This window comes from Molossus molossus, unplaced genomic scaffold (assembly GCF_014108415.1).
Source record: "Molossus molossus isolate mMolMol1 unplaced genomic scaffold, mMolMol1.p scaffold_m16_p_15, whole genome shotgun sequence".
In the NCBI taxonomy this organism is placed as follows: domain Eukaryota; kingdom Metazoa; phylum Chordata; class Mammalia; order Chiroptera; family Molossidae; genus Molossus; species Molossus molossus.
Window position 1 is genome coordinate 4,895,263 of NW_023425350.1, and position 15,768 is coordinate 4,911,030.

General features: G+C 49.9%; 1 protein-coding gene across 2 annotated transcripts in view; it reads left to right on the forward strand.

The window, feature by feature from the left end:
• The window catches only part of ATP6V1C2 (ATPase H+ transporting V1 subunit C2), a 42,130-nt gene that overhangs the window by 4,691 nt on the left and 21,671 nt on the right, over nucleotides 1–15,768 (forward strand). For both annotated transcript variants that reach the window (XM_036263022.1, XM_036263021.1), the window contains exon 3: nucleotides 13,579–13,664. In XM_036263022.1, the coding sequence (XP_036118915.1) occupies nucleotides 13,579–13,664 (86 nt within the window). The remainder of the gene's footprint in view (nucleotides 1–13,578; nucleotides 13,665–15,768) is intronic.

A 15,768-nucleotide genomic window follows, 5' to 3' on the forward strand; every position in this document is an offset into this window, starting at 1 on the left:
AGATCCGGCGGAGGCCAGACCACTGCCCTCGGCCCCCTGCCTCGGCCCCCTGCCTGGGCTGGCGACTGCTTGCGGGTTTCCGCCCCACGCACCGAGGCGCGAGGCTGTGCACCGAGGGCCAGCAGCGCTGGCTTAGCTGGACTGTTCCCAGGCCTGCGGCAGAAATGACCGCTACTTAGCATTGTCTCTTTCTGCACCTTTCTAGGCCCTTTTTGGCTACCCATTTTCTTCCTTGGTGCAAGTCCTTTATCCCCTTCTTCACCCAAGTCCTCTCTGGCTCGAACACTCTGTGGCCCGGGTTTAGTGTAACTCCCACCTTCATTTGTGCGTGGCAGTGTCTCAGTAGGCGTTCGGGCCTCGTTCCCTACCTGCTCGTTGTAGACGTTGCTTGTGGTGGTGGGTTGGCTTCTGTCCGAGAAAGAAGGTGAAGACGTGTGAACAGCAAAGGTGAGGTTCTAACTGTGACACACACAGGACCTATATGAATCAAGTCGTGTACTAGGTTTTGTTGTTGTTGTTGTTTCATTAAAAAACAAACAAACAAAAGAAAACAGGCTAAGTGTGATAAGAATGAAAGTCACTGTGTATTGTTTTACTTGTGGGCATATATACTGAAGAGCCAGCCTCGGAAGAGAGGAAAATGAGGTGGTTTGAGGCTCCCACAGTTATTTCTAGCATTTATCTAGTGCAGAGAGCAGGGGACCTTGTCTTAGAGTTCGTACTGGAGCTTGGGGTAAAATGATGGGGTACAGGAGACTGGCTTGAGGTGCGTGGCATGCCCTACCTGGTTGGAAAGCACCCCAGTGTTAGTAGGTAAATAAATGCTCGCTGGTCATGTAACCCCAGGCAGCCTGAACCCGCCGGCTCTGCTTCTGGCCAGGAGCTCGGAGAAGGGCTGGGAGTGTTCAAGGTGTATTGTTTCCGAAGTCTTTTATTATTTATTTACTGGGGCACTGGGGTGTTTTTCCACGTCGCTGGAAGGCGGGTTCGCTTACTGGATGGAGCCTTGCCTTTATTTTTGATTCGTTTTCCCTTCTGCCTTTGTTCATTTACTCTGTAGTTCATAAATACTTGAGAAACCAAATGACTGTGTCTTTGAGAAAGCTGCCCCCCTGTGTTTCATGTTTGAGTCCTTTACCTCGTAGCCCGCTTTGCCATGCTGGTTGGACCACTGTCTTTCCCAGGCACTCAGACATACCTCGTGGGCTTCTGTGGTACGTTGGCGGCTGTCACTATCACCGGAGTGCATTTCCCAGATTGTGGAGTAGCTGGTGGCTCTTCTTTTTGTTTTTAATTTTTTTTTCTTAATTGATTTTAGAGAGAGAGGAAGGAAGAGGGAGAGAGAGATAGAAACATCGATGAGAGAGAACATCGATTGGCCGCCTCCTGCATGCCCCCCACTGGGGATCGGGCCCACAACCTGGGCATGTGCCCTGACTGGGAATCGAACTGGTAGCCTCCTGGTGCGTGGGTCGATGCTCAACCACTGAGCCACACCAGCCGGACAACTGGTGACTTTTCTTTACCTGCATGGTTCCATGGAGTGCATTGAAGGTCGCTGATCAGAGTGTGGATGTATGTGCAGGGGTGCAGATCTCGGGGAGGCGGTTCTGCTAAGGGCTTCTAGAGAGAAGTAAAGTATAATTTTAAAAAACTACCCAAACTCTTCTGTTTCTACAAGAATATCAGATGTGTGTGACATTTCTTCGATGCATTAGACAAACATCTGTGTGACATTTCTTCAACGCATTAGACAAATACCAGTTGAATGTCTGTGTTCGCTGCGTGGTTTCTACCTTCCTCAAAGCTGCTTGGCCGTCCTGCTGTGTGTGCCCTCCTGCTCACTCCAAACACCGGGTCAAACCTTCTCCATGCCCCACTCACCCCCAGTATCATCTGCTCATCCTACTCAGCTCCCCCAGACCTGCGCCCCCTTCGGACCTTCTGATTTACCTTCTCTTGTTCCACCCTGCTGCACCCCTCCTCCATAGCCCTCACCAGAGAGGACTTTAACATTCTCTTGGGACTGTTTGATTACTGTCTGTCTCCCCAGCCAAGCTGTAAGTCCCGCAAAGCCAGCCTTTTGCAGTTACATCCCCAGAATGTACAACACTGTAGCCCCCAGTGACCAGCAGAATGAGTGGATGGAAGAGAAGTTCCTGGAATAGTAGAACTGCGCAAGCCTTTAGAGATCTAATATTACCCCTTCGTGTTCCAAATGAGGAAAGAAGCTTCTAGAAAGAGCCAGATGGGCTGGGGCCACAGGGCAATAGACCCTTGATCCAGATTCACCAACTTACCTACTGATGTCTGTCTGTGCCCACCTGGCCTCTAACTGGTTTCCACCAGCCTCACCAGCACTTGTCTTACTCATTACTCAGATAATTACTGTTGACATGTAAAAACAAGTAACAGAGCCCTGGCCGGTTTGGCTCAGTGGTTAGAGCATTGGCCTGCAGACCAAAGAGTCGCAGGTTTGATTCTGGTCAAGGGCACGTACCATGGTTGCGGTTCGGTCCCTGGTGCTGGTTGGGGTCGTGCGGGAGGCAACCAATTGATGTGTCTCTTACATCGATGTTTCTGTCTTTCTCTTCCTCCCACTCTATCTGAAGATAAATGGAAAAAAATATTCTCGAGTGAGGATTTATAAATAAATAAATAAAATAAAATGGTATAAAATATCAAATGGTATAAAAGGGTACAAAAAGAAATTACTTCCGCATTAGCTTCAGTTTTTTTCCCCATAAGTAACCATTAGTAGGGTGGTGTGGTTCCTTCCCAAAACAAAAATACACATACACTCTCATGCATGCATTATCCAGTTCAATATTTACAAGTCTTTTTTTTTTTTTATCCTCACCCAAGGACATTTTTTCATTTTTTGTTCAGATAGAGTAGGAGGAAGAGAGAGAAAGAGAGAGAGAAACATCGACGTGAAAGGGACACATCGAGTGGCCTCCACCTGCACGACCCAACCAGGGCCGGGGACAAACTTCAACCGAGATATGTGCCCTTAGCGGAAACCAAACCCGAGTCTCTCTGGACTGCAGGCTGACACCGGCCAGGGCCAGATATTTACAAGTCTTGAAGACCTTATTTTGAGATCTCTGCTAAGCAGAAACAGACTTTAAAAGATATATCCTAAGTATCTAGGGCAGAACCTGGCACATGGTTGGTGCAAAGTCCCTACGGCTAGTTCATTTGGCATTCCGCTGAAAGTAGGGGATTGACATACTTGTAACTTTGAATGTTCCCGTGAGCATAGCTCATCTTTCAGTGAATTTATTCTTTTCTTTGCTCCTCTAGTAGAGCTTTAATGCTTTATTCAGTAGAGGTCCTACACCATTTCTTACTGAGTTTTCCCCACATATTAACATTTTTCATTTTTTTGCTATTATAAATGAGATTTTTTTTCTCTAAATGCTTATTGTTTATAACTAAGGATTTCATGCATGACCTTAATAATCTGCCATCTTATTGTTTCCAATGCCTTTCAGCTTATTTTCTAAGCTGACAGGGAATCAAACTGGCGACCCTTTGGTGCACAGGACGATGCTCAACCGACTGAGCCACACTGGCCAGGGCAGCAAGGCTAATAGACACTTTTGAAGCAGGCACATGGCTCAATTATAGTGCTGTTGGATAGCGCTGGACTCAAGCTCTGGACAGTGCTTTTCAGATACACACATGAATTGCCGGGGATCTTAGTAAAATGCAGATTTTGACTTAGTGGGTCTGGGCCCATCTGCATTAAAAAAAATTTTTTGCCTTTATTGATTTTAGAGAGAGAAGAAGGGAGAGAGAGAGAAAGAGAGAAACATCGATGAGAGAGAATATCGATTGGCCGCCTCCTGCATGCCCCCTACTGGGGATCGGGCCCACAACCTGGGCATGTGCCCTGACTGGGAATCGAACCAGCGACCTCTTGGTGCACTGGTGGTCGCTCAGCCACTGAGCCACAGAGGCCGGGCCCAATCTGCATTTCTTACAGGCTCCCCAGCGACGCTGGTGTTGCCAGTCAGTGGACTCCACTTGGCGTAGCGTCTCCAAACACTAAATCTGTGGCTCTCAGACTGCACTGTGCATCAGAACCATGGGGAACGTTTGCTGAAACATAGATCACAGGGCTCCACCTCCGGAATTTCTGATTCAGTAGTTAGGGCTGAGGCGGGGCCTGGGAATCTGCATTTCCACAAGTTCCCAGGTGCTGGTCCTGGCACCGCGACCGAGAACAGCTCCTTCGGGTGGTCATGGGACGTTCTCTCATGGAAGGTTTAAAATGTGTCATTGTGACATACTGGGGCTTGCCAGATTTCTAAGAGCAGTTTCCAGCCACACGATTTTCCAGTACTATTGGTCTCTTGGTTTCCTTTTTGGTGCTTCTTTTTTTTTTTAATGCTCACCCAAGGATATTTTTCCCCATTATCTTCAGATAGAGTTGGAGGGAAGGAGGGGGAGAGAGAGAGAGAAACATCGATGTGAGGGAGACACATCGACTGGTTGCCTCCCTCAAGACACCGACCAGGGCCGGGGACCAAACCACCACTGAGGTACATGCCCTTGACCGGAATCGAACCTGCGACTCTTTGGTCTGTGGGCCGACACTCTAACTGCCGAACCAAACTGGCCAGGGCTCTTTGGTGCTTCTTTATGCAAACACAAGACAACCCCAGTATATATTATTGTATTTTCTCTTTGTAAACACAAGCTAGTAACCCACACGTGCTACTGAGCATCCAGCCTCCTTTTCGGGAGATTTCTCCCGTCTGTGCACAGGGAGCTCCCTGGCTGCCCAGCATCCTCGTGGGGGAAGTGCCTCATTGCATCGGGCAGCCAGGGATGGACACTTGGCTAATTGACTTTTATGGGGACGGGGGCTGTTACCAACCATGCTAAGTGTGTAATTTGTACCTGCATTGTTACTCTGCACGCTAAGTGTGCAGAACCAGATTGCTGGGCCCAGGGGTCATACGCCTTTGTGATTTGGACAGACGGGCCAGGTTTCTCTGGGCTGACCATTTTGCATTTCCAGCAGCAATGAAGGAGAGTCCCCATTTCCCTACAACCTTTCTAATCAAGTGTATTATCAACTTTGGGGGGGGGGGTTATGAACCTGATAGGTAAGTGCTACTTCAGTGTAGTGTAGGCTTTTTAAGTGCCTTTATTTAAATATAAATAAGATGCAACACAAGGCAACATTTAAAAGGTACACTTTGATGAGTTTTGACATGGAAGGTGGGGCAAACGTAAGTTTACAGTTCTTATGGGAAATAATGCAATAGTTAATAAATAATACAAGAGTAAACTGTTTCGCATAGTCACAACTGTAAACCTACCTTTGCCCCACCTGTATATACGTGAAGCCATCACCACAGTCAAGATAATCGACATCTCCATTACCCCAGAAAGTTCCCTTGGGCCCCTCTGTCACTTCCTGGACCTTCTTCAGCACTGAGTGGCCTCTGTCACTAAGATGGTTTGCCGTTTTAGAACTCTTATGTAAGTGGATGACAAGCTATGTAAGCTTCTTTTTTTGGTCTGTTTTTTCCATTCCGTATCGTTATTTGAGATTTATCCGTGTTGTGGTGTGTATACTGAGTCATTTTTTACCGCTGCATAGTATTCTATTTATGGGTAAGCTGCAGTTTGTTTACCCATTCACCCACTGGGGAACATTTTGATGGTTTCTAGTTTGGGGCTATGAAAACTAAAGCTGGTATAAACATTTACGCTCAGTCTTTGCCCTGACATATGTTTTCCTTTCTCCCAGGTAAACACTTACCCGTCGAGGCAGTTAGGGTCCTGGGTACCCAAAGTGTCGGTTCACACATCCCCTCCGACCCTCCAATCTTGGGATTGCTCCCTGGTCCTGTGGGATGGGTGTGGCTTGAAGGGGGGCAAAGTTAGGACCCTCTGAAGTGTGGGGCCCCTGAGCCCGGCCCCCTTGCTATGAACTAAGCTTGACACGGCACCTGCACTGAGTACTGACAATTTCGTGGTCATAGGAAACACCGAATTTTTTTTTTTAAGGAAAGTCCAGTCCTTGTAAAGTTCATTGGAGGTGAGATAGATGAGTAAGCAGACGATCAACCCTGGGTGGCATGTGAGCAAAGCAGGAGCCTTGGACAGATGTCCGTTTCATGTGCTAAGGCCCTTGTCCAGCACGTTTCCTGGAGGCTGCGTACTTTCCAGGAGCCGCCACAGTTCTGCAGGAGCCGCACGTTGGTGCAGTCTTCAGGGGTCTGCTTGTTTAGTGCGCTGCTCAGATGGGGAAACCAGCACTGTCGACTGTGATAACCGATGTGTGGGAGGCTCCTGAGTGAGCCCCGGGAGGGCAGCTGTAGTCTGTGTGTCCATGCCAGTCACACACAACGCTGTCTGCTGTGGAAGGACACTCGGGGCGTTTGTGTTGAGTGCAGGAAGCAACACTGAGTGGGGGTGTGTCCAGCACTATTTATAGTACGTGTTGGGGTGAGTTGCCTCACGGAGGGGACACTCAGGGGCTCATAAAGGCTGAGTAGCGTCCAGGTAGCTGGGGATGTTCCAGGTGGCCCAGGATGGCAGGGTGGGGTGAGGGGGTGGAGAAAGAAGAAGTCGGACAGGCTAGGGTATTGCTTGTCAACTGTTCTAAGGAATTAGAACATCAATATTTGAACGTCTTGGGAAACCACTACTATAGTTTAAACAGTACAATGGCATGCTAAGATGTGTGATTTTAGAGATTCCTCTGGCTGCTGTGGGAGGGGTGGACAGGAGGAGGCCATTGGGAGAGGGCGGGAAAGTAGCGAGGATGCTGTTGAAGGAAACCTGGAGAGAGATGGTGGGACCTGTCTGGGACAGTGACCCAGGATGGGCTTGGACAGACTTATGTAAAATGTGGTGGCGATGGCCTGGCGGTGTGGCTCAGTGGTTGAGCATTGACCCACGCACCAAGAGGTCACCAGTTTGGTTCCCGGTCAAGGTCCATGCCCAGGTTGTGGGCCCGATCCCCAGTGGGGGGCGTGCAGGAGGCTGCCAGTCAATGTTCTCTCTCATCGATGTTTCCATCTCTCTCTCCCTCTCCCTTCCTCTCTCTCTAAAAAATGAATAAAGAAAACAAACTTTGTTTAATATGGTGGTGATGGAGAGGGGAGCGGGGCCCAGGGACTGTGCAGGAGTGGCGCCCAGCATCAAGGGCAGACTGGCCCGTGACATTCTCCTCCAGGCTGGGTCTCCACCCTCAGAGCCAAGAGAAAGGCCAGGACGTGTTTTATCATCTGAGATATAATCCGCACGCTGTGATAGTCACCCCCTTTGACATGTACAATTCATTAGTCTCCAGTATATTTGCAAAATAATACAACCCTCCCCACCATCTAGTTTCAGAACTTGTCATCATGGAGGGAAAAACCCTGTACTCATTAGCAGTGACCGCCCACTGCCCACCCCCACCGGGTGTTTGGAGAGGCTCCAGGGACACCCCAGCCGCCTCTGCAGCTGGAGAAAATGTTTCCCTGAGCAGGCTACTGCTTTCTTCTTTAAAAAAGACTCTCTTAGCCCTGGCCGGTTTGGCTCAGCGGTTAGAGTGTCGGCCTGCGGTCCAGAGAGGCCCGGGTTCAGTTCCCGATAAGGGCATGTACCTTGGTTGCAGTTTGTCCCCAGCCCTGGTTGGTCGTGCGGGTGGCAGCCACTTGATGTGTCTCTTTCGCATCGATGTTTCTCTCTCTCTCCCTTCCTCTCTCTCCCTCCCACTCTATCTGAACAAAAAATGGAGGAATGTCCTCGGGTGAGGATAAAAAAATAAAAAAAAGACTCTCTTAGAGTAAACAGACAGGGATTTAAATGAGGAGAGATCTGCCCTGGCTGGTTTGGCTCAGTGGTTAGAACGTCGGCCTGCAGACCAGAGTGCTGGGTGTGGTTCCCGCTAAGGGCACCTACCTCGGTTGCAGTTTGTCTCCGGCCCTGGTTGGGGTTGTGTGGGTGCCAGCCACTCGATGTGTCTCTCTCACATCCATGTTTCTCTCTCTCTCTTTCCCCCTCTCTCCCTCCTGTTCTATCTGAAGATAAATGCAAAAATGTCCTCGGGTGAGGATAAAAAAAACCCACAAAAAATAAATAAGGAGAGATCTGATGGGGAATACTGTTATTACACCCAATTTGGCATTCTTGAATCGAGCAGGAAATAGTGAAGTCTTGTTTTAGCCCGGTCAGCTACCAAGGAGCCTTGTGGCCTTGGGCAAGTCCCCAGGTCCTGATCTCGAAAGGCCCTTCGGTCTGTGCCCCCTGCGACGATTCTGGGTGGGCAGATGTTATTGTAGTCAAACTTCCTGGGCATGACTAACGTCATGTTAAGGATTTTTTTAATGGGGGGAGAACTTCTTTCATTTTATTTTTTTTAAGGTAATGAAACACTTCATTCTATTGTAATGAACATTCTGATGAACGCATAAATCTCTGTCTATATTTTTGGTTAGCTCCTAAATGCGCGTTTCCTATAGACACTCCTAGACCTGTTTGTACATATTGCTGAACTGTTTTGCAAGGAAGTAGCAGAAAGTGCCATCTCATTGTACCCTGGTCAGCTCAGTGCCTGCAAAAATGTTTGCTTGTTTACCTGGCGGAGCGGAAACGGCGTGTGATTGTTTTCAGGTGTATTTCTTGGAGTACTGGCAAGAGGAAGTGTATTTTCAGGTAGCTCCACTCTTTTGAGGTGCCTGTTCTGGCGTCTGCCCCTTTGTGCCCGTGGCTGGCTGCCAGTCACACAGCTCTGGGCCGCTTTTCCGTGGTGTGCACTGGGGCCTGGCTGTCGTGAGTGGGGACCCTGCTGCTTGGTGGATTGCCTTCCTGGCCAACTGGCCAGGACTTCAGCCAACGTGTGTGGCTCCTCTCCTTTCAGACCGTCGTGCGTGGGGACTGCCCAGTTACTCTGAGAGACTACAGGACCCTATGGCTTTGAAGTAACACTTTGGAACAAGGACCTGCCCTGCCCATGTCCCCTCTGGGGGCACATTTTCTCTGAGGGTACACTGGCTTTTGAAGAGGACTGAGAACGATGTGGGTGAATCAAGCTGTATAAGGCCCACTTGAGTTCTGTTTTGCATGACAAGGGTAATTTTGCGGGGTGACTTTACTTGGAGTAAGCAGAGGGGAACCCCTCTAAAGGGGGGAATAGCAGCCATCATGGCAAGGCCAAAGTCAAAGCATGGTATCTCTGTGGCCAGAATCACTGCCCAGTCACATTTTCCTGATGACTTTGATGTAGGGCATGTTGATGTCATTGTCCCTTGGCTGGGACAAGCCAGAGACAAAGGAGAAGGGTGCGCTGCCCAGGGCTCCCTGAGTCACCAGCTACGTGGATGCTTCTGGGTCTCGCATGGTCTCAGGGCACCTGCACAGGAGGATGGGCCTTTAAAAATAAAATTTTAAAAGTATATGTTTTTAGCCCTGGCCGATTTGGCTCAGCGGTTAGAGCGTCGGCCCACGAACCAGAGAGTCCCAGGTTCGGTTTCCGCTCAAGGCATGTACCTCGGTTGCAGTTTGTTCCCAGCCCCGGTTGTGAGTGGCAACCAGTCGATGTGTCTCTCTCACGTCGATGTTTCTCTTTCTCTTCTTCCCTCTCTCCCCCCCTTCTCTATCTGCAGATAAATGCAAAAAAATAAATGTCCTCGGGTGAGGTTAAAAAATTTTTTTAAATTGATTTTAGAGAAAGAGGAAGGAGAGGGAAAGAGAGATAGAAACATCTGCACGCCCCTCACTGGGGGTCGAGCCTGCAACTGAGCATGTGTCCTGACCAGGAATGGAACCAGTGACCTCTTGATGCATGGTTTGATGCTCAACCACTAAGCCACGCCTGCCAGGCTCAAATAAATTTTTTTTTTTTTATGAATAAACCAGTAGAGAAACTGGCAAAGGATGTGAACACACTATGCCCAGAAGAAAGCCATTTGAGGAGTCAATACTCCTCTGAAAAGATGTCCAGCCTCACTGATGAACAGAGATGCAAACCAGAGACAGTATGATGGAAGTTCTCAGTAGCATCAGACCGGCTGCGATGAAGCCTGAGGCCTGATGTTGGGGAGGGTGTAGGCAAGCGGCACTCACTGTTGGTGGGCGTGCCCACTGGGTCTGTGTGCTTGGAGGGGAGTTCGGCCTGTTTGCTAAAGTTGCAAATGTGTATACCTCTCATTCCAGTGGTCGCTCTTTAGAAACAACTCAATGTGCAATAATAGAGACTGAATGAGGAAGCTCTGTGTCGACATGAAAATGTGTTCCCAGTAAACCGTGGAGTGAGAAAAGTAAATTCAAAACAGCATCCGGACTGTCAGTTTCCCTCCAGTGAGAAGTGTCTGACTCAGTGCTGCCACCGTTTGCTGATGACGGCAGCTAACGATCACAAGTCAGGGCCGTCTTTGCTAACGTGCAGTCGGTGATTTTTCCAGCAGTTACACTTTGGCAGACCCTGTTATTCTGAGATGTTCCGTCGCGGTGGACATGCCTAAGGGCAGTTGTATGGCCACACTTGGAAGAGTCAAAAACTTCATCGAGGCTAGAATTGGGAAGGGCAAAGAGTAATGAACAAAATGATGAGTTCTGATTTTAGATCTGTTGGGGAGGAAGCAGGCATGTTACTTTGGGTGCTATGGAGTGTCAGAGGTCATTTGTTCATTCAACAAATATTTGCGGAGCAGTGGTTTGGTGTCAGACATTGTGGTAGGGGCTGGAGTTACTAATACCTTTATGTACACAAGTAATTGGCCAAAGTATTACAGAGAATACGGTAATAAGAGACAGCAATTTGCATGCCTGGCTAGAAAGTTGATAAGGAGGAGCTGCTGACAACATTTCAGTAGGAGTGTCTGAGAGCAGGGACTGTGCTCCATTCACAGTGTCTGTGTCCACATCATGATGAACAGTGCTTGGCCCACGGTCGCTTAACGTATGGGATTTGCTAAAAGAGTGAGTGAACGAATGAATGAATTTATTGAGTCAGGGTCCCACGGATAAGAGAAGAAACACTCATTAGGATAACTCGAGGAGGGTCATTTATTTTTTTATTTTTTTATTTATTTTTTATCCTCACCCGAGGACATTTTTCCTTTTTTTTTTATCCTCACCGGAGGACATTTTTCCATTTTCTGTTCAGGTAGAGTGGGAGGGAGAGAGAGGAAGAGAGAGAGAGAGAAACATCGATGCGAAAGGAACACATTGAGTGGCTGCCACCCGCACAACCGACCAGGGCCGAGGACAAACTGCAACCGAGGTATGCGCCCTTAGCGGGAACCGAACCCGGGTCTCTCCGGACCGCAGGCCGATGCTCTAACCGCTGAATCAAACTGGCCAGGGCGAGGAGGGTCATTTATGAAGGGACATATAGTTGTGTGGGGGCTGTAGGAGGGATGATGCAGGAACCCAGGCAGATGGAGAGGTGCTGTCACACCCCGAGGCCGGAGGGGGTGAGAGGAAAGAGGCTACTGGGAGGGAACCAGACTTCCCCCGCCCCATCTCCTGCCTGATCTACCCATGAACCAGAGGGTAGCGAGCCCGATGCAGTCCACCAGGCTGCAGGGGGCACATCTGGAGATACCTGCCAAACTCGCAGGGCCGGGCACCAGCATGCATTGCACCCAGCTCCACAGGCAACCCCGGGAGACGAGCAGCATCATGCCCATTTTGCAGCCAGGGAAACAGACTGAGGTTAGTTAGGTGCTGGCTCAAGCCACAGTTAGTGAGGTGCAGAGCTGCTGTTCTAAGAGATGCCGACACAGCGGTAGAGATCGGAGTCCCACGTGGGCCATAGCGACTGTGAAGACAACAGTGTGGCTTGGTGGCCTGGGGCCTCAGAGTCCACCGGTGGACTGGATGGTTGAGGGGGGCAGCTGACTTCTCTGGGTCTCAGTCTTCCAATCTGTAAAATGGGGTCATAGCCATCTTGGAGGATTTTTGTGAGGATCAAATGAGGGAACGATTATAGAATGTTTGGCGCTTGGAAGACTTCCCTGAATGGCAGGTGTTCGCAAAAGGAACCCTCAGTCACACGCACCGTGGAAGGGCTCAGCTTTTGGAAATGTGCCAACATAGGAAACAAATGGCTTCTCTCCTTTTTTTTTTTTTTTTTTTATCCTCACCTGAGGATATTTTTCCATTTTTTGTTCAGGTAGAGTGGGAGGGAGAGAGGGGAAGAGAGAGAGAGAGAAACATCAACGTGAAAGGGACACATCGAGTGGTTGCCACCTGCGCGACCCAATCAGGGCCGGGGACAAACTGCAACCGAGGTACATGCCCTTAGCGGGAACCGAACCCGGGTCTCTCTGGACCGCAGGCCGATGCTCTAAGCACTGAGCCAAACCGGCCAGGGCGCTGCCTCTGTTCCTTTTACCTGGGGCCTTCCAGTGCCCTCCCTGCCAATCCCCCGGCCTCCACACTCTGTGCGGCCAACGTGGCCAGGCCGTGAACATGAGAAGGCCATGTTCTCCATTTGGAAGTCAATGACATGGTCCATGCTCCTGCAAACACCACCTCCCCCCTGGGAGCCTGGAGAATTTGGACAGGGCCTGAGGCAAAGATTTGGATCATCAAGACTTCTAGACTTTGATCCTGTTTTGGCACGTTTTCCAACTGAAGTTCAAATGGATCAGCTTCTAGGAGCAGATACTCTTTGCTACTACATTCTCTGTGCCCGATTAGCTATGTTAATGATTGTCATAATCCTGCAAAGTGGGTACGATCCACATTTTACACACAGGAGAATGCAGACTCAAAGAGATGAAATACATTTGGCCCAAAGGTATACGCTTGGGTGTGGGCAGAGCCATGCAAGGCGGCCCTTCTGCCTCCAAACACTCCCTGCCGCCTTCAGGAGACCCACAAAGTTCGATTTTCTAATTATAAAAGCAGTGCCAGATTGCAATATAAAAATAACTGAAATAGCCCTGGCCAGTTTGGCTCAGCGGTTAGAGCGTCGGCCTGCGGTCCGGAGAGACCCGGGTTCGGTTTCCGCTAAGGGCACGTACTTCGGTTGCAGTTTGTCCCCGGCCCTGGTTGGTCGTGCGGGTGGCAGCCACTCGATGTGTCCCTTCACGTCGATGTTTCTCTCTCTCTCTCCCTTCCTCTCTCTCTCTCCCACTCTATCTGTACAAAAAATGGAAAAATGTCCTCGGGTGAGGATTAAAAAAATAAAAAATAAAATAACTGAAATAGGAAGAACATGTTCACCTAGTGGCATCCATACTTTCTGGATACGTTTGAGTCTTGTTTCCCGCGTAGCATGAGCACAGTAGAAATGCTTCGCAGACCTTCTCCCTGGGGGCTGGTCCCCTGCTGCGCGCCCTGTGACTTAGCCCCCGACTGCGGGTCCTCCCAGGGCTCCAGCGCTTCGCGGTCCGCAGCCCTGCTGCGAAGAACAGCTTCATATTCAGGAAGCTTTTTCCGTTTGTCCTGTTTCCTTAAGACCATTTCCCAGAAGTGGAAATACTGGTTCCCAGGCCGCTGGTGTCCGAAGCCTCTCCCTACGCATTGCAAAGTGTCCTCCTGCCGCCGCCGGAGCTTGAGCGTCTCCAGGGCCCCTTCCTCCTCTAACTGGCCTTTTGTTTGTTCCCAAAGCCTCGTAAAGAGAATGGCGCAGAGCGTGGTGGAGGTCATGGAGGACGCCAAGGGCAAGGTTCAGGAGAACCTCCTGGCCAACGGAGGTAGGTCACGGCGGTGTCATCGCGATGCGTCCTCGGCTCATGCTGGCCCATGGTGGCCCTAGGTGTGGCCACAGGGTAGTGACGGAGGGAAATGTTAGGAACCTGCCCCCCTCCTTCCTGGTGACAGACCCCACACACCAGCTGTTAGCTCATCCCCAGATGTTTTGAAGACACGCCCCTTTGCCAGTTTATGGTCCCATCGTCTTTGTTACCCGGTAGCTAAAATCCTCCGTGAAATTAGAAGTGGAAATGTGTTCGGTGGGGTCTAATGGCTGCTTGGCCCTTCCCACCTTCTCCAGCAGCCTCCGCCCTCTCCTGTATGGAAAGTTCCATCCCGCCTCCCATCCCCCAACCGATTTCTCCTGCCCAGAAACGAGGCTGAACACGCCGTCACGTGCTGAGGGAGGCCTCACACTGAACTCTTAAGTCGTGTCCAGTAAAGAGAGAGTTAGACCAAAAATGTTTGGGTCCATTCATTGTGTACCTAGAATCTGAGTGCACTTGCGACTTTTTAAACGTCAGAATTAGGGGTTTACGCGTCTGTAGAGATTATGCAACCCAAGACTCGGTGCATCTGTATTGAAAAGGAGAGTACGGGTTCTGTGTTAGCATTGATAGCATACTTTCCCTCCTGGCAACCTTAAAAAGACGTATGTGCTTGTTTCAACTGACAAATGGAAACGGTCACACTCCCAGATCTGACTTTGGCTTCGGACGTGTATGTGGTTGAATAACGACACTTTCTTACGTTGCAGGTTTGAAAGAAAAGATGAAATGTCTAAAGAGTAGGTTGTGTGTGGTTTGCTGTGTTGTGTTGTGTGGTGCCCACGTGTCCCTGGGAAGGTGGGATCTCGATCTGGCTGTAGGGGTACGGTGACCAGGTACGACGGGTTTCCCAAGTGACAACCTCGCACTTGGTCACTATATCCGTACAAACCCAGAGAGCGCTTTATTCCCTTCTGCTTCCTGAGGTCTCCCCGCCTCTCCAGCAGCTCTGCCTGAGTCCCAGAGTGAGGATGCTTTGACTCTGGGTCCCAGGTGGACTTCTGCATCCTGGCCAGCAGCCCGCTTCCTGCCCTGACGGCCGTCCTCGGTGTCCTCATGCCTGCTCTCGGAGGCTGGCTGTCATGTGGCCCCTGGCAGCTTAAATGCCCAGCTTAGCTTCGTGGGCCTTGGTGGGCAAGGGGCCTGCTTCGCTCGAGCCCCCCGAGGGAGTCCCTGTGCCCAACAGGCTCGTCCTGCTTCCGCATTCAAAGGAGCCATTTGCTTTGGGCTTTTCTCCCATCTACTCAAACTGGTGGAATTAAAACCAGCAGATCCTCTTAGGACCAATACAAATCCGTAGATTGGAAGTTACCAAAATGCCTTCGAAAACGTAACCTGTTCGTTACACTGAGATTTCTCACTGATGCTCATACACAGATATTTTGTTAAAAAGATCAACTGATCTGCCCTGGCTGGTTTGGCTCAGCAGTTAGAGCGTCTACTTGCAGTCCAGAGAGACCCGGGTTAGGTTCCCGCTAAGGGCACGTACCTTGGTTGCAGTTTGTCCCCGGCCCTGGTTGGGTCGTGTGGGTGGCAGCCACTCGATGTGTCCCTTTCACATCGATGTTTCTCTCTGTCTCTCTTTTCCTCTCTCTCCCTCCCACTCTATCTGAACAAAACATGGAAAAAATGTCCTCAGGTGAGGATAAAAAAAAAAAAAGGCTCAACTGATCTGATTTCCCAGCAGACACCTCATAGGGCCCTAGACTGAAGAGCTGACCTGAGGTAGAGAGCTACTTTTATACATAAAAGCCTGGTCCTTAGGGCACAAGAATTTGAGCTCACATTTCAAATAGCGACCAAAGTGCTTACTTTCTGCTCAGTGTCCGGGTCACTTACTAGTAGGTGACGTTCTGTCACACCATCCTGGGCCAGGTCCCGTGGAGGAAGTTCAACTTTGTTCGACGTGTTTCGTAGTCTCCCGGCCTCCTGCAAGTGGGGTCCCGTGATCTTCCAAGGGTTGTTCTGCACACTAGGCTGTGCCAGCACAGGTCAAGGATGCTAGGACACAGTAAAGGCTCTGAAAAGGTCCGCAGTCCAGCGGCCTTCCCAGACTTAG